At 34.3% G+C, this 25680-nt stretch overlaps 1 protein-coding gene across 5 annotated transcripts; it reads left to right on the forward strand.

Moving 5' to 3' along the window:
- LOC125777140 (uncharacterized) lies at nucleotides 1-23481 on the forward strand. 5 transcript variants are annotated; one of them, XM_049451385.1, is made up of 5 exons: nucleotides 1-7110; nucleotides 7195-7477; nucleotides 7533-8092; nucleotides 8155-8421; nucleotides 22893-23481. In XM_049451385.1, the coding sequence occupies exon 1, from the start codon at nucleotides 1-3 to the stop codon at nucleotides 1084-1086; it is 1086 nt and encodes a 361-aa protein (XP_049307342.1). In that variant the 3' UTR covers nucleotides 1087-7110; nucleotides 7195-7477; nucleotides 7533-8092; nucleotides 8155-8421; nucleotides 22893-23481. The 5 variants fall into 5 exon arrangements, with proteins under 5 accessions (XP_049307342.1, XP_049307340.1, XP_049307338.1 ...); XM_049451383.1 differs by having other exon boundaries at nucleotides 1-6783; nucleotides 6840-7110; nucleotides 7533-8421; XM_049451381.1 differs by having other exon boundaries at nucleotides 7533-8421.
- The last annotated feature ends 2199 nt before the right edge of the window (nucleotides 23482-25680 follow it).

The raw sequence follows: 25680 nt of genomic DNA on the forward strand, positions 1-25680 counted from the left end.
ATGAATAGACTTACTAACGAGCAACGCTTGCAAATCATTGAATTTTATTACCAAAATCAGTGTTCGGTTCGAAATGTGTTTCGCGCTTTACGTCCGATTTATGGTCTACATAATCGACCAAGTGAGCAAACAATTAATGCGATTGTGACCAAGTTTCGCACTCAGTTTACTTTATTGGACATTAAACCAACCACACGAATGCGTACAGTGCGTACAGAAGAGAATATTGCGTCTGTTTCTGAGAGTGTGGCTGAAGACCGTGAAATGTCGATTCGTCGCCGTTCGCAGCAATTGGGTTTGTGTTATTCGACCACATGGAAGATTTTACGCAAAGATCTTGATGTAAAACCGTATAAAATACAGCTCGTGCAAGAACTGAAGCCGAACGATCTGCCACAACGTCGAATTTTCAGTGAATGGGCCCTAGAAAAGTTGGCAGAAAATCCGCTTTTTTATCGACAAATTTTGTTCAGCGATGAGGCTCATTTCTGGTTGAATGGCTACGTAAATAAGCAAAATTGCCGCATTTGGGGTGAAGAGCAACCAGAAGCCGTTCAAGAACTGCCCATGCATCCCGAAAAATGCACTGTTTGGTGTGGTTTGTACGCTGGTGGAATCATTGGACCGTATTTTTTCAAAGATGCTGTTGGACGCAACGTTACGGTGAATGGCGATCGCTATCGTTCGATGCTAACAAACTTTTTGTTGCCAAAAATGGAAGAACTGAACTTGGTTGACATGTGGTTTCAACAAGATGGCGCTACATGCCACACAGCTCGCGATTCTATGGCCATTTTGAGGGAAAACTTCGGACAACAATTCATCTCAAGAAATGGACCCGTAAGTTGGCCACCAAGATCATGCGATTTAACGCCTTTAGACTATTTTTTGTGGGGCTACGTCAAGTCTAAAGTCTACAGAAATAAGCCAGCAACTATTCCAGCTTTGGAAGACAACATTTCCGAAGAAATTCGGGCTATTCCGGCCGAAATGCTCGAAAAAGTTGCCCAAAATTGGACTTTCCGAATGGACCACCTAAGACGCAGCCGCGGTCAACATTTAAATGAAATTATCTTCAAAAAGTAAATGTCATGAACCAATCTAACGTTTCAAATAAAGAACCGATGAGATTTTGCAAATTTTATGCGTTTTTTTTTTTAAAAGTTATCAAGCTCTTAAAAAATCACCCTTTATATATGGTCGAAAATATGTAATAGAGAAAATTACCGCTAAAAATTTTTTGTCTGTAGTTGAATATTTTTGCTCATGATTATTTAGAGTTCTTGAAATGTAGCATACTGGTTGGCCTTGCTGTGAAAGCACTATGCTATTGCAAGTCACTAGCATCAGTAGTGATACTGAATTCTTTGTCGTACTCTGGGAATTTGAGAGTTGGGTGAGATGAAATGAGTGCTTTTAAATTTTCAAAGCTTTCAATATATTGTGGATCTTTAGCGTTTATTTTATTGCCCTTTTTCAAATATTTTATCATGGGGTAAGCTATTTTAGAATAATATTTTATGAATTTTCGATAATAGCCCGTTGCTCCTAAAAATCCTTTTAACTGTTTCTCAGTTTTTGGTATTGGTAGCTTTTGAATCGCTATAATTTTATCTGGATTAGGCTTGATGCCTTCTTTTGTTAAAATGTGTCCTAGGAATGTAGTTTCTCTTTGAAGAAAACTGCATTTATCTGCCTGTATTTTTAATTTATTCTCTTGTAGTTTCAAAAAATTTTTTTTTAATGAGTCTATGTGCTCTTCTAATGAAGTTGAAAAAATTAATATGTCATCTAAATATACGACACATATTTTATTTATATATTCCCTCAATATGTCATTCATAAATCTCTGAAAAGTAGCTGGGGCATTTTTCAACCCGAAAGGCATTCGGACGTATTCATATAGTCCTGCCGGAGTGACAAAAGCTGTTTTCTGGATGTCCCTTTCTGCCATTAAAATCTGATGGTAACCTTTTGCTTATAAAGTACTGTGCTTTGCCCAATTTATCTAAGATTCCATCGATATTCGGTAGAGGATACTTATCGTCTACAGTCAATTGGTTTAACCTCCTATAATCAACCACTAGCCTGAATTTTTGTATTCCTGACTTATCTATCTTTTTCGGTATTATTAGAATAGGGGAGCTATATCTACTGTGACTTATTATCCCTTGCTCTTCTAATTCAGAAATCTGTCTTCTTACTTCTTCTTCATGTTTTGGAGGTAATCTATAAATTCTTGAGTTTATTTGTTGATCCGTAACTGTTTTAATTTCATAAACTACTGCTTTTGCATTTGTGAGTTTGTCCCCTTCTTTATAGATAAGTTTATTGAAATGCTTTAATAATTTTTCGATTTCCTTTTTCTCATTTGATTTTAAATGATCGAGGTTGATGTTCTTTACTTCACTTATATCTAATGAATAAACTTGCTCTTGCATAGTTTTCATATAGAATGGAAGATTCACACCATTTTTCAAAATTATTGTCATTTTTTCGATATCAATGGTTTTAACATTTTTAAAAAGGAAATCATTTCCTATTAACAAATCATATGGTTTATTAAAATCCATTAATAACCATCTCATTTTTGCGTTTTCCGGGTATTTAAATTCTTTGGGACAAGGGCTTTTTACCTTAACATTTGGCGTTTTAATTATCCCGTTTAAAGTATTCACCAAAGTGCTTTCACTTTCAAGCACTGGTAATTTAAATTTTTCGAAACTCGATTTTTTCATTATACTTATGGTTGAACCTGGGTCGACCAAAGCATAAAATTTTTTCTCAAAAAATGTATATATTATTATAATTTTGTTTAATGATTCCGAGGCTAATTTGTAAAAAACTCCTCGTTCGTGTTTGATTCTTGTGGATCACCTCTCCTACTCATTGTGTCCACGTCCATGGGTTCTGGTCCCCTATTTTGTACTTGTTGTCTACTATTTACTGAATTTCTTTGCTGTTGTGAATAATTATAATGATTTGGATTTGTTCGAACTTGTTCTGAATAGTTTGTACGATTTTGCCATCGAGGCTGTCTTGTTTGATTGGATTGTTGTCGATGAAGGTTTATTTGACGTTGTCCGGATTGTGGACGATACTGTTGTTCAGAAAGATTTTGATTTTGTGAACGATATTGTCCTGAATAAAAATTTTTGTTGTTAACACCATTATTTTTGGTATTAGCTTGAAAGTTGTTTCCCCCTTTTTTTAGATAAGGATTTAGATTGCCTTCATCCAACCCAATAAATTTATAAATTTCATTCGCCATTTCCGTTAATGATGTGACCGATTGCACTGTATATGCGAATGTCCCTGATTCTAATTGTTTTATTCGCTGAATTAGCATCCCTGAAAAAATTTCTCTCATAGTGTCACCATTTTCGCTTAGTGCACTATATTCTGTTATGTCATCCACGATTTCGTTTAATCTTCTACTTAATTCAGCTATACTATTTACTTTCAAAATCGAAATTTCTTTCGTAATCATTAATTGATTTTTTGTGGGTCTATAATGTTGCCTTAATTTAGTTTTACAACTTTCCCAATTTTCAGGTGGGTTTATTTGCAAAAAATTTTTTGCTGATCCACCAATTTTCAAATCATAAATAACCCTGAATACTATTTCTTCCTGTCCTACATAGTCCCTTCGTACCCTGTCAACTGCTTCAATGAAAGATGGCAATTTTTTTACAATTCCTTCAAAGGGAGATACATATCTTAAGTCTTTTTCGACTCTTTGCCTAATTGTAAGTTGATTTATTGCTGCATTTTGTGCAGCTATCTGTGTTAAAGATGCCAAGCATCGAGTTAGCATTTCTATTTGCTCTGCCATATTTTTTATTTTTAATTTTTATTTTATTTTTGCAACAAAAATTATAAAACAATTGCAACTCTGTTAGCTTGTTTCTTTTCTCGTTTGTTCGTTTCTTTTTCTAACTTTATTGTTTTTGAATTGATTGAAACATTTAGTGAGTATAATTTCTGCGTTGACTATTTTTTTTTTCTTTTTTTTTTTACAAAGAAAGTAATGACTTCAAATAAAACTACTACTTAAATTATTAATTGAATATTATTTTACCTTGCTGTTGGTGCTGCTGTTTTTGTTGTTGTTTTGTTGTTACTGTTACTGGTGTCGTTGTTGTTGTTAATGTTGTCGTTGTTAAATTATTAGTTGAATATTATTTTACCTTGCTATTGGCGCTGCTGGTTTTGTTGTTGTTTTGTTGTTACTGTTACTGGTGTCGTTGTTATTGTTAATGTTGTTGCTGTTTTTGTTGAGTTTGCTGCTACCCCTGTTGTTGTTGTTCTTGCCTCACTTTTACTCCAAATTCTTGCTTATTTTTTAAATTTTTATTTTTTAAATATTTTTATTTGCTGAATAAGAATTGTTTCACCTTTCAATTTGATCACGGAAAGTTATTAATGTTTCTATATTTATTTATTACTTTTAATGCTATTTTTCATATTTTTATTTGCTGAAGAAGAATTGTTTCACCTTTCAATTTTTTCACGGAAAGTTATTAATGTTTCTATATTTATTTATTACTTTTAATGCTTTTTTTCATATTTTTATTTGCTGAAGAAGAATTGTTTCACCTTTCAATTTTATCACGGAAAGCTATTAATGTTTCTATATTTATTTTTTACTTTTAATGGTTTTTTTTCATATATTTATTTGCGTTCAATTTTCGGTCGCGGTCAAACAAAAACTTGGTTTTTACAAAAGCCGACTGCGCCAATTACGATTTTCTGTGAATGCATAGAAAATGTTTTATTTTGAATGAATGAAACTCCGGTGTTACCGTACAGTGCGGCTTGCCGTTCAGTTTATTATTAACCATCCCATTCCTTATAAAAATCCTATTTATTAAATTTACTTGAAGCCGTTGTGCTGACTTGACATTCCTCAGCATCAACGACCCGGCATATCTTAAATAAACATATCAATGGTATTTGATTTCATAATCATGCTTGCTTATGCATATTATATATTTATGCATGTTAATATGCAATCTGAAGATTCAACTTACATTTTATATGAATAAAAAAATACTTAAAAAATACTTGTCTTTTTTTTGACAGTGGTGGAGCCGTTTGACGGCGCAACTCGCGTGCTAAACCAATCGTAGTTACCATAATTTTAAGCAATATTTGGATATACACTACTGGATAGTTCATATTTATTAGATGTGAATTGGCAAATCGTAGTTGGAATCGATATTAATCCACTGCAAGGATCTATCGGAACTTGTCCATTTCCGATTCGCAGCGGCTCTTTTGAAAAGACCTCCGCAGTTCTATCGTTTTGCACCAAAACTCGCATATTCATGGTGGATTGTGTAAATTCTTCTCAATGCATTAGTTGAAAAAACACCTGGATAACCATCTACCGGATGGCCGTTCTTCCTGCGCAACCATTTCTTCGACAATGCATTCCATGTATTATACCGAGGCATCTCCGAGTAAAGCAATGTTCTCGCGAACGGATCACTGGCGCATGTTGCAAAGAAACTTGTTGAAGTGGTTGCTGGTGGTATTTCCGTTCGCTGTACTATGTTCTCTGCGTTGAAATAAACTCGTTGGCCATTCTCCAAATGAGCTGCCAGATGCACAACAGTAGGATGGCGTTCATGAATTGCAAATGAAAATATTCTCCAGATTGCTTCATTGCAGTTCAAATATCTGCCCATTTGAAATTTGATAATTTCATCTCGTTCAACGCCAATAACCGCCATATCGCTTCCTTTGGTGACATATTTGCAAACATACTTAATTGATTTTATTGAACTGCAATACTCAACATTTATATGTGTTTTGAATGCCTTAGACAAAATTGGCGAATAGGGAACGATCCATGTGTTATCAACCACGAAATTCTTTCCTTTCAATTGAGTGATGAATGTTCTGCCATTGTCAGCGGGTGAGCGACGCCGATAGAGAGGGTATCCGTCGTTTCCAGTTTGAGTTTCCGAAATAAAAGCACGGGGATAGCGTTTTTTGCATTTACTGTCCGACATACAAACCGAAGATGGATCGTGTTCTCCGCATGGTCCATGAACCATATTGGCCATCTCCACTTCGTGCAACTCTGCTGCCTTAAATGGTGCAAAACTATTTATGGCATATTTGATTTTGCTTTTGTCTACTATTTGGCTTTGATAATCAGCTGCGTTCAACGGTGGTTCTGATTAAACCCTCGTTGAAGGTGTTTGCTGACTCCCGGGGAAGTGCGTTGTAATTAGTACCTCCAGAAACTCTTTTGCCGAGGAGGTCCAATCACTTCCCTCCGCCCTAATGTAGGCAGTATTAATATGATCTTTGGATAGCATTTTGCTCAGCCTAGCGGTTTCTCTGCAACTTTCTATAAATGTGCAGAAAGATCGCCATGAGTCGTTCTTAGCTTTCCGGACTGTTTTTTTTTGTATCTTTTCATAATATCTTTATATGGCTGCCAGATTTGGGTTCTAAAACTCTCATTGAAAGCTTTCCTTAGTTGTGTTCTTCAATTCTTTCTCTTTTTCAAAACTGTTAGCGGAGTAGATTTATTGAAAGTTATAGTACTATAATATATAAATAATTTCTATAGCATTTTCGTTTTACCCAACCCGTTTTGACCTCTCGCTGCCCTTATTCACCAAAGGTGGCCATGACGTTTTTATTGTGAACGGGGGGTAGATTAAGTACTGTGAATGGTCACTTTCCTTACTCTCTTGTACCATGGCGCGAAGAGCAGTTTAATACAAAAGAATGAAAAAGAAAAAACGTTTTAACGATTTTCAGGTAAGGTTTATTATATTTTATGAATATAATTCACTTATTTTTCTAACCTTTTGAAGACGTGGAATTTCCTTTCCCCTGACTATAGGGATCGTAACCTTCGGGAGGCTCAATGGCATGAGTGGATGACATATTACAGATGCCACGGTGGGAAGTAGCAGCTAAATGGATCAGCCTTCGCTACTCTTTTCGCTTAAGTATTGTCAAATAATACGCAAGTAATTAGATAACAAATATTTACAAAAGCGTCCACGATGAGTCTTTAACTCACTGAAGTTCCCTGTGCCTACTTTGCATGTTGGAGCGAACACCACATCGAATTTGTTAAATGTAAGTACACATTTATACATTTATGTATAGTAATCTGTAAAGAAATATTACACTTTGCTTTCATATATATATTTGCTTTTACAGGACAGTCCGTCACCCCTCCCCCAATATAGTTGGAGTCAGGTGATTTACCTGGTTCATCTGACGAAATACGCCTCCACATCACGAGACAGTTTATTGAGACGTTAAAATCAAAAATACGATTATGGACATATTCAAGACGTGGTACCCTCAAGTCAGCTCCGAAGGCGCTTGGGATGTTTTTTGGTATCCAATGGCCGAGAGTAGCCCAAGAATTTCCATAACTGGACCACAAAGATTTTAAGCGGGATTTGATATAATGTTGATATCAACATAAAGTAGCAAGGTGAGAGCAGTTGTACAATTTCATATTTTAATAAAACTTAATTTGGCTGTTTTAGTTTAAAGCTCAACATAATGGCTTCCGAAATCATATGGTTATACTATATCTATACTAATTATATAAAATCGCTTATATGAAAAATGTTTGTAACGGCTAATCTCCTAAAGTTCTGAAGCGATTTTTATAAATTTTTTTTTAAAATAAAGCATTTGCTCTAGGCTCGCGAGTGGCATACTTTTTTTTTTAATTTTCCGAAATCAAATCCTTTTTCTTTCGGGTTGAAGTTTTTGAAAAACCAAAAATATTGCAAGCATAAGGTTTTTCGTTCACCAAACGCAGTCTACAGCGAAGCGCGCTTTGTGTGTGTGCGTGTGCCCTTGATCGTTTGCGGCACGCACTCTCTCTCTCTTCCATCTCTGCACATCTTTTCCAGCATAACGTAATGAAGTAAAGTACATACATATGTACATATGTATGCACTCTCTCTTCCATCTCTCGCATCTTTTCTACATAACTTATTGAAGTAAAGTACAAAGCAAAAAAGTTTGCATATATAAATGATCGCAGAACAAGTGAAATAACGCTAAACAGCACAATCAAATGCCCGCATAAATTGCCGTATGTATGCATGTATGTAGATATGTAAATACAGTGTCAACTATATTTATTCTGTTTTACAGCTACTTATTTTGCAGCAACGCACCGTTGCTTGAATTGCTTTTCTTATTGTCTTTGTACTTTTTTGTAACAAAGCACATTGAAAATAAAAACAGAACGCTCTCCGTAAGGAACATCCAAAAACCAATAAAATCAAATATTAAAATGTAATGTGGTTTTCATGTGTGTCTGCGAAATACTTGCTGGTTTCTTCTAACTTTTTTGTATTTATGATCGTATTCTGCAAATGGTAGAGTAAAATTGGAAATTTATTGTCTTTAAATCAAAAGGTAAAAATTAGATTTAAGCGAAACTAATTTGATTAATAATAAATATACGGTTTTTACAATAAAAGCTTTCAGAGATGCCAAAAGCAAAATCTCAATTATTTAGATTCTCATCAAATAGACGGCAAATTCAGCTAAGACGAAATGAGACGGTCGACGAGAGTGCAAATCGCGTAGAGCAGGGATGGGCACATTTTTAGCCCGCAAAGTTAGCAAAGTGCGCACGGCGGCTAGATGAGGGGAATATCAGTTTACGGAGAGAAGGGCATAACAAGTTGAGAAAAATTGCGAAAAAAATGAATTACATTCCTCCGTAACTTGATGTTCATCGCAGAGTGGTTGCGGCAATACTGACATTGTACACAAATTTTACGGTGGAAGTTTACTTCATATCGGAATTGTACAGTTGTGTGAACAAAAAGGGGTAAACATAATTTGCAGAGTTTAGAGTTTCGCATTAAAATTTGTTTTTATTTACCTTTGCATGGTGGGAAATTTTAATCACTGTTAGGAAAAAATATATATATGTGATGTTATGTATCTAAAAACAATTTTATTTAATAAGAAAACAGCATATTTTAAAACTTCACAACACCTTATGGTTGTTTCTATTTTGTTCACACCACTGTACATGTGATAGATCAGTCAATGGTGGTGGAAAATACGTTGCTCTCATTTGTAAATATGGAGTGGTAAAACGTTGCTCTCACTTCTCTCTTCATGTTTGCCCGCGATGATCCCATCACCTAGCCCTCAAAATGTGCACTCGTGCCCGCACGGGCAAAATGCCACTGAGGGCTAATGTGCCCATCCCTGGCGTAGAGAATGTAAGGTTGCAAATGATGCAGAATAGACAAGGGGCGATTGCTTCCAAATCAGCGTTTAACTATAGACAGGATTGTAATTATTTGGACCATTCCCTTTTATTCATTGGTCGAATGAATGGCATTTGCAATTTTTGTAAGGCTAAAAAGTGGGTGAAAGATGCACCAAGTATGTGTTGTAGCAAAAGACATGTAAGTCAGACATATAGGTGAGCCTTCGCTGACAATCAAAGCGCTGCTTACAGGTGAGCATCAGTCGTCCTGTCACTTAAAAAAAATATAAGAAAATGCAATGGTTGTGACTTCGTTTGGTGGTAATGAAATTAGGAAGGGTAATTCCATGCCAACGTTTAAAATACATGAACAAGTTTACCACGTTATTGGGAGTTTATTGCCAGCGCAGAACACAACACCAAAATTTAAATTGACTGCCAATATGCGAATAAATCTTTGTGGAGCTGGACCATCCAATCGGTTTGCAGAGTTCCTACTTAAAATAGGTAACGGTTGCAAATCTGTCACCAAAGACGGTTATGTAATAATGCCAGATATTGCAGGAACCTGTGTTAGAACAGTTGACCAACTTATTGATAACGTGTATCCAGATATTATTAATTTGCACCACAAAGATTCTAAGTGGTTATATGAGTGAGCTATAATTACTTCGACGAATTCCGATGCAGACGAAATCAACAAAGCCGTTTGTCAAAGAATATTATCAGAATATAAAATTTACAATTCTTTTGACACAGTGACAGATGAAGGAGACGTTGTTCACTACCCAACGGAGTTTCTTAACTCTCTTAATCCCTCGGGACTACCTCCATTTCAACTAGAACTTAAAATTGGTACGCCAATAATCCTTCTACGAAATCTTAAGCCTCCCAATTTATGTAATGGCACTCGACTGAAGATAACGCACTTGATGCCTAATATCATTCAAGCAAACATTTTAACCGAACCTGCAGCAGGCGAAAGCAAAATGATCCCTTGGATACCAATGATACCTACAGATCTTCCATTTAGTTTCAAAAGAGTACAGTTCCCCGTTAAGACGTGTTTTGCGATTACCATTAATAAGTCCCAAGGGCAAACATTGAATACTGTTGGCATAGATCTTCGAAACGAAGTATTTTCTCACGGTCAATTATATGTGGCTCTGTCACGAATTGGTTCCCCGCAAAACAAACTGTTCTCATTTCTGGCAATGGAAATAAAACAAAAAATGTTGTATTCACTAAATTTTTTAATAATTAAAATATATCCTTTTTGGTTATTGTTCCACAATACATCAATTATAGTATACCTTATTTCATATCTTGAATTAATATTTACTCTATACAATCCTATTTATTTTAAGTAAGACTTTTGAATTGTTACCTTTTCGTTATCTATTTTTAATTTTTCTGTAAAAAAAATTTAATAAACAAATTATTTATAACGTTAATGAATTTAAAAGTGTTTGCAATTAATTCAAATATGGGTAGTAAATATTTGTAAGTCTAACATAAGTTACATATTATACTCATGTATGTGTGTTTACATGTACGAATAAAGGTATTCTTTTATTTGCATTTTAAACTACATTAAATTCTTTCTAATACCCTCATCGTTTCAGTTTTTGCGGCGTAACAAAGTACGCCGGGTATTTGCTAGTATCATATATTATAGCTAATCTTTTGTACCTTCTTATTTATTTTTAATATTTTTTCTGCTAAAAGTCCGTATCCAGCTCTCAAGTAATTGCTCAAAAAAAAAAAATACATTACTTCTTCAAGTAATTTTGACAGCTGGTTACGCATTGTGAATGATCTACATTAGAAGAGCCCGACGTAATACTTGACGGTGGGGCCGGGGGGAACGGTACAGGATGGTAGGAGGTTTAGTTCGGATTAAAGTTCCACACTGACAAGGGGTGCAGGCCTTCGATGCTTCTTCCTCGCAAAAAAAAAGAAAACATTAGAAGAGCCAGAAAGAATAAACAAAGAAACTAAACTTTGTGCATAATATGTATGTATACATGTGTGTAGTAACATAAATATTTTTCTTGCGATAAGTTTTATACAACATTTCAAAATGAAATATACTTTATAATAATGAGTTTAACTAATTTAGGATGATTTTAACGATTACTTTGAATTTTCTTCAAGAAACAATTGTTGATTTCATGTTTCTTCGCAAAACCTGAGTTGCCATATTCGCATTTTATCGAAAAAATGTATTCAAAACTAGTACTAGATTTTTTTAGAGCTGCATACTAGCACAAGAAAATTTACCGCAGAAAATTACCGTTTTTTATATGAAGTTTTTACATTTCTTGAGAGCTGGATACTAAGCTTAAGAAAGCAATTTTTAAAACTTTGTAGGTATGTGTGTTTTATTATATATGTATATGAATTTTACAATTAGTATATTTACTTCCATTGCAAATGTTGAATTAAATTAAAATGTAAATAATAATTATAATAAATAAAATAAAATAAATGTTATATATGTAACTATTTTTATTAGATATGAATTCAAACTGATAATACTTTTGTTATATTTAAATTTGAGAGAGTTTATAAAATAGTGACATGAAAATATTTTGTATTTACAAAACAATTTTAGTTTTAGAATTACATACATGTGAAAAGGAAAGGAAAGGCAAGTTATGCAATACCGTCCTATTATATTACCACTCAAGCTCTCCATGAGGAGTCATAAAATATTCCATAAAACTTAAAAATGCTTAGCCGAACTGATGGAACCATTCCATTTCCAACAACTCCATTCACCAATTACCTGGATCAATAATTCCTTTTGGATTTTTATCTACGTCAGATAATCGTATATCTATACTAAGTATATAAAATCGCTTATATGAAAAATGTTTGTAACGGCTAATCTCCTAAAGTTCTCAAGCGATTTTTATAAATTTTTTTTTAACCCTCGTCGAGACCAACGGTCTGATACACTTAGTCGAGACCAATGGTGCTTGGCTAGGCCCCTATGTGTTTACATACATTTGTATGGAAATACGTGTTGTATTTATGCTCATATATGTACAATATAGATACATTTTTGAAATTTCTTACCTCTCGATTTGATTGAAATCAAATTGACTGCCTTTTTCACGCTTGGCGTGGCAATAACGTTCACAAAAAATGAAACATTTTGAGAAAAAATGCATTTTTTCTTAACCTTTTAAAACGCTCTAGCGGCTAAAGTATTTGACATAAGTAGGTCAAATAAATTGCACCGGTTAGGTAATTTAAAGAGCTTTCAGGAAATATATAATTCGCTTCCAAGGCCCCACCGGGGGGGTGGCAATAGGCGAAAATGGGTTTTCACCAAGTCCCCCCCCTTTGTTTCACTACAGTTGGGGGGGCGGGGTATGGAGCCGGGCGGGCGGTGTCCAAAATCATTTTGCGAGTTAGTTCACCCCTGGTGCTTTCAAGAAAGCCCTCAACCTCCCCTCTATCCCTACCAGGGGCGTGGCAATAGCGTTCACAAAAAATGTAACATTTTGAGAAAAATTACATTTTTCTTAACCTTTAAAACGCTCTAGCGGCTAAAGTATTTGACCTAGATAAACATAAAAACCAATTTGGACATGTAACGAACATGAAAACAGATAAATCAACCGTTCGAAGTGATAGAAACATACCAAAGTTCATATATTTTCATACAAAATATATGGGGTCTAGCCAAGCACCATTGGTCTCGACTAAGGTGTAATATTATAATATCCTTTTTTCGTCCTTTTCTATACGATATCCTTGAACTTTTTTTTCTGAATTCTATAGACAATAAAATTCTAGGAAGCTACCTGGAAGCGCAAGTCGTTTGCTACACTCTAAATATATTTAAATAACATTTAAAAACAAAATATGCCTGGCCAGACCCGTTGGTCTCGACGAGGGTTAAATAAAGCATTTGCTCTAGGCTCGCGAGTGGCATACTTTTTTTTTTTTAATTTTCCGAAATCAAATCCTTTTTCTTTCGGGTTGAAGTTTTTGAAAAACCAAAAATATTGCAAGCATAAGGTTTTTCGTTCACCAAACGCAGTCTACAGCGAAGCGCGCTTTGTGTGTGTGCGTGTGCCCTTGATCGTTTGCGGCACGCACTCTCTCTCTCTTCCATCTCTGCACATCTTTTCCAGCATAACGTAATGAAGTAAAGTACATACATATGTACATATGTATGCACTCTCTCTTCCATCTCTCGCATCTTTTCTACATAACTTATTGAAGTAAAGTACAAAGCAAAAAAGTTTGCATATATAAATGATCGCAGAACAAGTGAAATAACGCTAAACAGCACAATCAAATGCCCGCATAAATTGCCGTATGTATGCATGTATGTAGATATGTAAATACAGTGTCAACTATATTTATTCTGTTTTACAGCTACTTATTTTGCAGCAACGCACCGTTGCTTGAATTGCTTTTCTTATTGTCTTTGTACTTCTTTGTAACAAAGCACATTGAAAATAAAAACAGAACGCTCTCCGTAAGGAACATCCAAAAACCAATAAAATCAAATATTAAAATGTAATGTGGTTTTCATGTGTGTCTGCGAAATACTTGCTGGTTTCTTCTAACTTTTTTGTATTTATGATCGTATTCTGCAAATGGTAGAGTAAAATTGGAAATTTATTGTCTTTAAAACAAAAGGTAAAAATTAGATTTAAGCGAAACTAATTTGGTTAATAATAAATATACGGTTTTTACAATAAAAGCTTTCAGAGATGCCAAAAGCAAAATCTCAATTATTTAGATTCTCATCAAATAGACGGCAAATTCAGCTAAGACGAAATGAGACGGTCGACGAGAGTGCAAATCGCGTAGAGCAGGGATGGGCACATTTTTAGCCCGCAAAGTTAGCAAAGTGCGCACGGCGGCTAGATGAGGGGAATATCAGTTTACGGAGAGAAGGGCATAACAAGTTGAGAAAAATTGCGAAAAAAATGAATTACATTCCTCCGTAACTTGATGTTCATCGCAGAGTGGTTGCGGCAATACTGACATTGTACACAAATTTAAGGGTGGAAGTTTACTTCATATCGGAATTGTACAGTTGTGTGAACAAAAAGGGGTAAACATAATTTGCAGAGTTTAGAGTTTCGCATTAAAATTTGTTTTTATTTACCTTTGCATGGTGGGAAATTTTAATCACTGTTAGGAAAAAATATATATATGTGATGTTATGTATCTAAAAACAATTTTATTTAATAAGAAAACAGCATATTTTAAAACTTCACAACACCTTATGGTTGTTTCTATTTTGTTCACACCACTGTACATGTGATAGATCAGTCAATGGTGGTGGAAAATACGTTGCTCTCATTTGTAAATATGGAGTGGTAAAACGTTGCTCTCACTTCTCTCTTCATGTTTGCCCGCGATGATCCCCTCACCTAGCCCTCAAAATGTGCACTCGTGCCCGCACGGGCAAAATGCCACTGAGGGCTAATGTGCCCATCCCTGGCGTAGAGAATGTAAGGTTGCAAATGATGCAGAATAGACAAGGGGCGATTGCTTCCAAATCAGCGTTTAACTATAGACAGGATTGTAATTATTTGGACCATTCCCTTTTATTCATTGGTCGAATGAATGGCATTTGCAATTTTTGTAAGGCTAAAAGTGGGTGAAAGATGCACCAAGTATGTGTTGTAGCAAAAGACATGTAAGTCAGACATATAGGTGAGCCTTCGCTGACAATCAAAGCGCTGCTTACAGGTGAGCATCAGTCGTCCTGTCACTTAAAAAAAATATAAGAAAATGCAATGGTTGTGACTTCGTTTGGTGGTAATGAAATTAGGAAGGGTAATTCCATGCCAACGTTTAAAATACATGAACAAGTTTACCACATTATTGGGAGTTTATTGCCAGCGCAGAACACAACACCAAAATTTAAATTGACTGCCAATATGCGAATAAATCTTTGTGGAGCTGGACCATCCAATCGGTTTGCAGAGTTCCTACTTAAAATAGGTAACGGTTGCAAATCTGTCACCAAAGACGGTTATGTAATAATGCCAGATATTGCAGGAACCTGTGTTAGAACAGTTGACCAACTTATTGATAACGTGTATCCAGATATTATTAATTTGCACCACAAAGATTCTAAGTGGTTATATGAGTGAGCTATAATTACTTCGACGAATTCCGATGCAGACGAAATCAACAAAGCCGTTTGTCAAAGAATATTATCAGAATATAAAATTTACAATTCTTTTGACACAGTGACAGATGAAGGAGACGTTGTTCACTATCCAACGGAGTTTCTTAACTCTCTTAATCCCTCGGGACTACCTCCATTTCAACTAGAACTTAAAATTGGTACGCCAATAATCCTTCTACGAAATCTTAAGCCTCCCAATTTATGTAATGGCACTCGACTGAAGATAACGCACTTGATGCCTAATATCATTCAAGCAAACATTTTAACCGAACCTGCAGCAGGCGAAAGCAAAATGATCCCTTGGATACCAATGATACCTACAGATCTTCCATTTAGTTTCAAGAGAGTACAGTTCCCCGTTAAGACGTGTTTTGCGATTACCATTAATAAGTCCCAAGGGCAAACATTTAATACTGTTGGCATAGATCTTCGAAACGAAGTATTTTCTCACGGTCAATTATATGTGGCTCTGTCACGAATTGGTTCCCCGCAAAACAAACTGTTCTCATTTCTGGCAATGGAAATAAAACAAAAAATGTTGTATTCAATACACTTTTAAATAATTAAAATATATCCTTTTTGGTTATTGTTCCACAATACATCAATTATAGTATACCTTATTTCATATCTTGAATTAATATTTACTCTATACAATCCTATTTATTTTAAGTAAGACTTTTGAATTGTTACCTTTTCGTTATCTATTTTTAATTTTTCTGTAAAAAAAATTTAATAAACAAATTATTTATAACGTTAATGAATTTAAAAGTGTTTGCAATTAATTCAAATATGGGTAGTAAATATTTGTAAGTCTAACATAAGTTACATATTATACTCATGTATGTGTGTTTACATGTACGAATAAAGGTATTCTTTTATTTGCATTTTAAACTACATTAAATTCTTTCTAATACCCTCATCGTTTCAGTTTTTGCGGCGTAACAAAGTACGCCGGGTATTTGCTAGTATCTAATATTATAGCTAATCTTTTGTACCTTCTTATTTATTTTTAATATTTTTTCTGCTAAAAGTCCGTATCCAGCTCTCAAGTAATTGCTCAAAAAAAAAATACATTACTTCTTCAAGTAATTTTGACAGCTGGTTACGCATTGTGAATGATCTACATTAGAAGAGCCCGACGTAATACTTGACGGTGGGGCCGGGGGGAACGGTACAGGATGGTAGGAGGTTTAGTTCGGATTAAAGTTCCACACTGACAAGGGGTGCAGGCCTTCGATGCTTCTTCCTCGCAAAAAAAAAGAAAACATTAGAAGAGCCAGAAAGAATAAACAAAGAAACTAAACTTTGTGCATAATATGTATGTATACATGTGTGTAGTAACATAAATATTTTTCTTGCGATAAGTTTTATACAACATTTCAAAATGAAATATACTTTATAATAATGAGTTTAACTAATTTAGGATGATTTTAACGATTACTTTGAATTTTCTTCAAGAAACAATTGTTGATTTCATGTTTCTTCGCAAAACCTGAGTTGCCATATTCGCATTTTATCGAAAAAATGTATTCAAAACTAGTACTAGATTTTTTTAGAGCTGCATACTAGCACAAGAAAATTTACCGCAGAAAATTACCGTTTTTTATATGAAGTTTTTACATTTCTTGAGAGCTGGATACTAAGCTTAAGAAAGCAATTTTTAAAACTTTGTAGGTATGTGTGTTTTATTATATATGTATATGAATTTTACAATTAGTATATTTACTTCCATTGCAAATGTTGAATTAAATTAAAATGTAAATAATAATTATAATAAATAAAATAAAATAAATGTTATATATGTAACTATTTTTATTAGATATGAATTCAAACTGATAATACTTTTGTTATATTTAAATTTGAGAGAGTTTATAAAATAGTGACATGAAAATATTTTGTATTTACAAAACAATTTTAGTTTTAGAATTACATACATGTGAAAAGGAAAGGAAAGGCAAGTTATGCAATACCGTCCTATTATATTACCACTCAAGCTCTCCATGAGGAGTCATAAAATATTCCATAAAACTTAAAAATGCTTGGCCGAACTGATGGAACCATTCCATTTCCAACAACTCCATTCACCAATTACCTGGATCAATAATTCCTTTTGGATTTTTATCTACGTCAGATAATCGTACATCTATACTAAGTATATAAAATCGCTTATATGAAAAATGTTTGTAACGGCTAATCTCCTAAAGTTCTCAAGCGATTTTTATAAATTTTTTTTTTAAATAAAGCATTTGCTCTAGGCTCGCGAGTGGCATACTTTTTTTTTTAATTTTCCGAAATCAAATCCTTTTTCTTTCGGGTTGAAGTTTTTGAAAAACCAAAAATATTGCAAGCATAAGGTTTTTCGTTCACCAAACGCAGTCTACAGCGAAGCGCGCTTTGTGTGTGTGCGTGTGCCCTTGATCGTTTGCGGCACGCACTCTCTCTCTCTTCCATCTCTGCACATCTTTTCCAGCATAACGTAATGAAGTAAAGTACATACATATGTACATATGTATGCACTCTCTCTTCCATCTCTCGCATCTTTTCTACATAACTTATTGAAGTAAAGTACAAAGCAAAAAAGTTTGCATATATAAATGATCGCAGAACAAGTGAAATAACGCTAAACAGCACAATCAAATGCCCGCATAAATTGCCGTATGTATGCATGTATGTAGATATGTAAATACAGTGTCAACTATATTTATTCTGTTTTACAGCTACTTATTTTGCAGCAACGCACCGTTGCTTGAATTGCTTTTCTTATTGTCTTTGTACTTCTTTGTAACAAAGTACATTGAAAATAAAAACAGAACGCTCTCCGTAAGGAACATCCAAAAACCAATAAAATCAAATATTAAAATGTAATGTGGTTTTCATGTGTGTCTGCGAAATACTTGCTGGTTTCTTCTAACTTTTTTGTATTTATGATCGTATTCTGCAAATGGTAGAGTAAAATTGGAAATTTATTGTCTTTAAAACAAAAGGTAAAAATTAGATTTAAGCGAAACTAATTTGGTTAATAATAAATATACGGTTTTTACAATAAAAGCTTTCAGAGATGCCAAAAGCAAAATCTCAATTATTTAGATTCTCATCAAATAGACGGCAAATTCAGCTAAGACGAAATGAGACGGTCGACGAGAGTGCAAATCGCGTAGAGCAGGGATGGGCACATTTTTAGCCCGCAAAGTTAGCAAAGTGCGCACGGGGGCTGGATGAGGGGAATATCAGTTTACGGAGAGAAGGGCATAACAAGTTGAGAAAAATTGCGAAAAAAATGAATTACATTCCTCCGTAACTTGATGTTCATCGCAGAGTGGTTGCGGCAATACTGACATTGTACACAAATTTAAGGGTGGAAGTTTACTTCATATCGGAATTGTACAGTTGTGTGAACAAAAAGGGGTAAACATAATTTGCAGAGTTTAGAGTTTCGCATTAAAATTTGTTTTTATTTACCTTTGCATGGTGGGAAATTTTAATCACTGTTAGGAAAAAATATATATATGTGATGTTATGTATCTAAAAACAATTTTATTTAATAAGAAAACAGCATATTTTAAAACTTCACAACACCTTATGGTTGTTTCTATTTTGTTCACACCACTGTACATGTGATAGATCAGTCAATGGTGGTGGAAAATACGTTGCTCTCATTTGTAAATATGGAGTGGTAAAACGTTGCTCTCACTTCTCTCTTCATGTTTGCCCGCGATGATCCCCTCACCTAGCCCTCAAAATGTGCACTCGTGCCCGCACGGGCAAAATGCCACTGAGGGCTAATGTGCCCATCCCTGGCGTAGAGAATGTAAGGTTGCAAATGATGCAGAATAGACAAGGGGCGATTGCTTCCAAATCAGCGTTTAACTATAGACAGGATTGTAATTATTTGGACCATTCCCTTTTATTCATTGGTCGAATGAATGGCATTTGCAATTTTTGTAAGGCTAAAAAGTGGGTGAAAGATGCACCAAGTATGTGTTGTAGCAAAAGACATGTAAGTCAGACATATAGGTGAGCCTTCGCTGACAATCAAAGCGCTGCTTACAGGTGAGCATCAGTCGTCCTGTCACTTAAAAAAAATATAAGAAAATGCAATGGTTGTGACTTCGTTTGGTGGTAATGAAATTAGGAAGGGTAATTCCATGCCAACGTTTAAAATACATGAACAAGTTTACCACATTATTGGGAGTTTATTGCCAGCGCAGAACACAACACCAAAATTTAAATTGACTGCCAATATGCGAATAAATCTTTGTGGAGCTGGACCATCCAATCGGTTTGCAGAGTTCCTACTTAAAATAGGTAACGGTTGCAAATCTGTCACCAAAGACGGTTATGTAATAATGCCAGATATTGCAGGAACCTGTGTTAGAACAGTTGACCAACTTATTGATAACGTGTATCCAGATATTATTAATTTGCACCACAAAGATTCTAAGTGGTTATATGAGTGAGCTATAATTACTTCGACGAATTCCGATGCAGACGAAATCAACAAAGCCGTTTGTCAAAGAATATTATCAGAATATAAAATTTACAATTCTTTTGACACAGTGACAGATGAAGGAGACGTTGTTCACTATCCAACGGAGTTTCTTAACTCTCTTAATCCCTCGGGACTACCTCCATTTCAACTAGAACTTAAAATTGGTACGCCAATAATCCTTCTACGAAATCTTAAGCCTCCCAATTTATGTAATGGCACTCGACTGAAGATAACGCACTTGATGCCTAATATCATTCAAGCAAACATTTTAACCGAACCTGCAGCAGGCGAAAGCAAAATGATCCCTTGGATACCAATGATACCTACAGATCTTCCATTTAGTTTCAAGAGAGTACAGTTCCCCGTTAAGACGTGTTTTGCGATTACCATTAATAAGTCCCAAGGGCAAACATTTAATACTGTTGGCATAGATCTTCGAAACGAAGTATTTTCTCACGGTCAATTATATGTGGCTCTGTCACGAATTGGTTCCCCGCAAAACAAACTGTTCTCATTTCTGGCAATGGAAATAAAACAAAAAATGTTGTATTCACTAAATTTTTTAATAATTAAAATATATCCTTTTTGGTTATTGTTCCACAATACATCAATTATAGTATACCTTATTTCATATCTTGAATTAATATTTACTCTATACAATCCTATTTATTTTAAGTAAGACTTTTGAATTGTTACCTTTTCGTTATCTATTTTTAATTTTTCTGTAAAAAAAATTTAATAAACAAATTATTTATAACGTTAATGAATTTAAAAGTGTTTGCAATTAATTCAAATATGGGTAGTAAATATTTGTAAGTCTAACATAAGTTACATATTATACTCATGTATGTGTGTTTACATGTACGAATAAAGGTATTCTTTTATTTGCATTTTAAACTACATTAAATTCTTTCTAATACCCTCATCGTTTCAGTTTTTGCGGCGTAACAAAGTACGCCGGGTATTTGCTAGTATAATATATATTATAGCTAATCTTTTGTACCTTCTTATTTATTTTTAATATTTTTTCTGCTAAAAGTCCGTATCCAGCTCTCAAGTAATTGCTCAAAAAAAAAATACATTACTTCTTCAAGTAATTTTGACAGCTGGTTACGCATTGTGAATGATCTACATTAGAAGAGCCCGACGTAATACTTGACGGTGGGGCCGGGGGGAACGGTACAGGATGGTAGGAGGTTTAGTTCGGATTAAAGTTCCACACTGACAAGGGGTGCAGGCCTTCGATGCTTCTTCCTCGCAAAAAAAAAGAAAACATTAGAAGAGCCAGAAAGAATAAACAAAGAAACTAAACTTTGTGCATAATATGTATGTATACATGTGTGTAGTAACATAAATATTTTTCTTGCGATAAGTTTTATACAACATTTCAAAATGAAATATACTTTATAATAATGAGTTTAACTAATTTAGGATGATTTTAACGATTACTTTGAATTTTCTTCAAGAAACAATTGTTGATTTCATGTTTCTTCGCAAAACCTGAGTTGCCATATTCGCATTTTATCGAAAAAATGTATTCAAAACTAGTACTAGATTTTTTTAGAGCTGCATACTAGCACAAGAAAATTTACCGCAGAAAATTACCGTTTTTTATATGAAGTTTTTACATTTCTTGAGAGCTGGATACTAAGCTTAAGAAAGCAATTTTTAAAACTTTGTAGGTATGTGTGTTTTATTATATATGTATATGAATTTTACAATTAGTATATTTACTTCCATTGCAAATGTTGAATTAAATTAAAATGTAAATAATAATTATAATAAATAAAATAAAATAAATGTTATATATGTAACTATTTTTATTAGATATGAATTCAAACTGATAATACTTTTGTTATATTTAAATTTGAGAGAGTTTATAAAATAGTGACATGAAAATATTTTGTATTTACAAAACAATTTTAGTTTTAGAATTACATACATGTGAAAAGGAAAGGAAAGGCAAGTTATGCAATACCGTCCTATTATATTACCACTCAAGCTCTCCATGAGGAGTCATAAAATATTCCATAAAACTTAAAAATGCTTGGCCGAACTGATGGAACCATTCCATTTCCAACAACTCCATTCACCAATTACCTGGATCAATAATTCCTTTTGGATTTTTATCTACGTCAGATAATCGTACATCTATACTAAGTATATAAAATCGCTTATATGAAAAATGTTTGTAACGGCTAATCTCCTAAAGTTCTCAAGCGATTTTTATAAATTTTTTTTTTAAATAAAGCATTTGCTCTAGGCTCGCGAGTGGCATACTTTTTTTTTTTAATTTTCCGAAATCAAATCCTTTTTCTTTCGGGTTGAAGTTTTTGAAAAACCAAAAATATTGCAAGCATAAGGTTTTTCGTTCACCAAACGCAGTCTACAGCGAAGCGCGCTTTGTGTGTGTGCGTGTGCCCTTGATCGTTTGCGGCACGCACTCTCTCTCTCTTCCATCTCTGCACATCTTTTCCAGCATAACGTAATGAAGTAAAGTACATACATATGTACATATGTATGCACTCTCTCTTCCATCTCTCGCATCTTTTCTACATAACTTATTGAAGTAAAGTACAAAGCAAAAAAGTTTGCATATATAAATGTTCGCAGAACAAGTGAAATAACGCTAAACAGCACAATCAAATGCCCGCATAAATTGCCGTATGTATGCATGTATGTAGATATGTAAATACAGTGTCAACTATATTTATTCTGTTTTACAGCTACTTATTTTGCAGCAACGCACCGTTGCTTGAATTGCTTTTCTTATTGTCTTTGTACTTCTTTGTAACAAAGCACATTGAAAATAAAAACAGAACGCTCTCCGTAAGGAACATCCAAAAACCAATAAAATCAAATATTAAAATGTAATGTGGTTTTCATGTGTGTCTGCGAAATACTTGCTGGTTTCTTCTAACTTTTTTGTATTTATGATCGTATTCTGCAAATGGTAGAGTAAAATTGGAAATTTATTGTCTTTAAAACAAAAGGTAAAAATTAGATTTAAGCGAAACTAATTTGGTTAATAATAAATATACGGTTTTTACAATAAAAGCTTTCAGAGATGCCAAAAGCAAAATCTCAATTATTTAGATTCTCATCAAATAGACGGCAAATTCAGCTAAGACGAAATGAGACGGTCGACGAGAGTGCAAATCGCGTAGAGCAGGGATGGGCACATTTTTAGCCCGCAAAGTTAGCAAAGTGCGCACGGCGGCTAGATGAGGGGAATATCAGTTTACGGAGAGAAGGGCATAACAAGTTGAGAAAAATTGCGAAAAAAATGAATTACATTCCTCCGTAACTTGATGTTCATCGCAGAGTGGTTGCGGCAATACTGACATTGTACACAAATTTAAGGGTGGAAGTTTACTTCATATCGGAATTGTACAGTTGTGTGAACAAAAAGGGGTAAACATAATTTGCAGAGTTTAGAGTTTCGCATTAAAATTTGTTTTTATTTACCTTTGCATGGTGGGAAATTTTAATCACTGTTAGGAAAAAATATATATATGTGATGTTATGTATCTAAAAACAATTTTATTTAATAAGAAAACAGCATATTTTAAAACTTCACAACACCTTATGGTTGTTTCTATTTTGTTCACACCACTGTACATGTGATAGATCAGTCAATGGTGGTGGAAAATACGTTGCTCTCATTTGTAAATATGGAGTGGTAAAACGTTGCTCTCACTTCTCTCTTCATGTTTGCCCGCGATGATCCCCTCACCTAGCCCTCAAAATGTGCACTCGTGCCCGCACGGGCAAAATGCCACTGAGGGCTAATGTGCCCATCCCTGGCGTAGAGAATGTAAGGTTGCAAATGATGCAGAATAGACAAGGGGCGATTGCTTCCAAATCAGCGTTTAACTATAGACAGGATTGTAATTATTTGGACCATTCCCTTTTATTCATTGGTCGAATGAATGGCATTTGCAATTTTTGTAAGGCTAAAAAGTGGGTGAAAGATGCACCAAGTATGTGTTGTAGCAAAAGACATGTAAGTCAGACATATAGGTGAGCCTTCACTGACAATCAAAGCGCTGCTTACAGGTGAGCATCAGTCGTCCTGTCACTTAAAAAAAATATAAGAAAATGCAATGGTTGTGACTTCGTTTGGTGGTAATGAAATTAGGAAGGGTAATTCCATGCCAACGTTTAAAATACATGAACAAGTTTACCACGTTATTGGGAGTTTATTGCCAGCGCAGAACACAACACCAAAATTTAAATTGACTGCCAATATGCGAATAAATCTTTGTGGAGCTGGACCATCCAATCGGTTTGCAGAGTTCCTACTTAAAATAGGTAACGGTTGCAAATCTGTCACCAAAGACGGTTATGTAATAATGCCAGATATTGCAGGAACCTGTGTTAGAACAGTTGACCAACTTATTGATAACGTGTATCCAGATATTATTAATTTGCACCACAAAGATTCTAAGTGGTTATATGAGTGAGCTATAATTACTTCGACGAATTCCGATGCAGACGAAATCAACAAAGCCGTTTGTCAAAGAATATTATCAGAATATAAAATTTACAATTCTTTTGACACAGTGACAGATGAAGGAGACGTTGTTCACTATCCAACGGAGTTTCTTAACTCTCTTAATCCCTCGGGACTACCTCCATTTCAACTAGAACTTAAAATTGGTACGCCAATAATCCTTCTACGAAATCTTAAGCCTCCCAATTTATGTAATGGCACTCGACTGAAGATAACGCACTTGATGCCTAATATCATTCAAGCAAACATTTTAACCGAACCTGCAGCAGGCGAAAGCAAAATGATCCCTTGGATACCAATGATACCTACAGATCTTCCATTTAGTTTCAAGAGAGTACAGTTCCCCGTTAAGACGTGTTTTGCGATTACCATTAATAAGTCCCAAGGGCAAACATTTAATACTGTTGGCATAGATCTTCGAAACGAAGTATTTTCTCACGGTCAATTATATGTGGCTCTGTCACGAATTGGTTCCCCGCAAAACAAACTGTTCTCATTTCTGGCAATGGAAATAAAACAAAAAATGTTGTATTCACTAAATTTTTTAATAATTAAAATATATCCTTTTTGGTTATTGTTCCACAATACATCAATTATAGTATACCTTATTTCATATCTTGAATTAATATTTACTCTATACAATCCTATTTATTTTAAGTAAGACTTTTGAATTGTTACCTTTTCGTTATCTATTTTTAATTTTTCTGTAAAAAAAATTTAATAAACAAATTATTTATAACGTTAATGAATTTAAAAGTGTTTGCAATTAATTCAAATATGGGTAGTAAATATTTGTAAGTCTAACATAAGTTACATATTATACTCATGTATGTGTGTTTACATGTACGAATAAAGGTATTCTTTTATTTGCATTTTAAACTACATTAAATTCTTTCTAATACCCTCATCGTTTCAGTTTTTGCGGCGTAACAAAGTACGCCGGGTATTTGCTAGTATCATATATTTATTATAGCTAATCTTTTGTACCTTCTTATTTATTTTTAATATTTTTTCTGCTAAAAGTCCGTATCCAGCTCTCAAGTAATTGCTCAAAAAAAAAATACATTACTTCTTCAAGTAATTTTGACAGCTGGTTACGCATTGTGAATGATCTACATTAGAAGAGCCCGACGTAATACTTGACGGTGGGGCCGGGGGGAACGGTACAGGATGGTAGGAGGTTTAGTTCGGATTAAAGTTCCACACTGACAAGGGGTGCAGGCCTTCGATGCTTCTTCCTCGCAAAAAAAAAGAAAACATTAGAA

This window comes from Bactrocera dorsalis, chromosome 3, assembly GCF_023373825.1.
Source record: "Bactrocera dorsalis isolate Fly_Bdor chromosome 3, ASM2337382v1, whole genome shotgun sequence".
In the NCBI taxonomy this organism is placed as follows: domain Eukaryota; kingdom Metazoa; phylum Arthropoda; class Insecta; order Diptera; family Tephritidae; genus Bactrocera; species Bactrocera dorsalis.

Bases quoted from the DNA above. Each gene is read 5' to 3' on its own strand.
- LOC125777140 (XM_049451381.1), top strand. From the start codon at position 1: ATGAATAGACTTACTAACGAGCAACGCTTGCAAATCATTGAATTTTAT.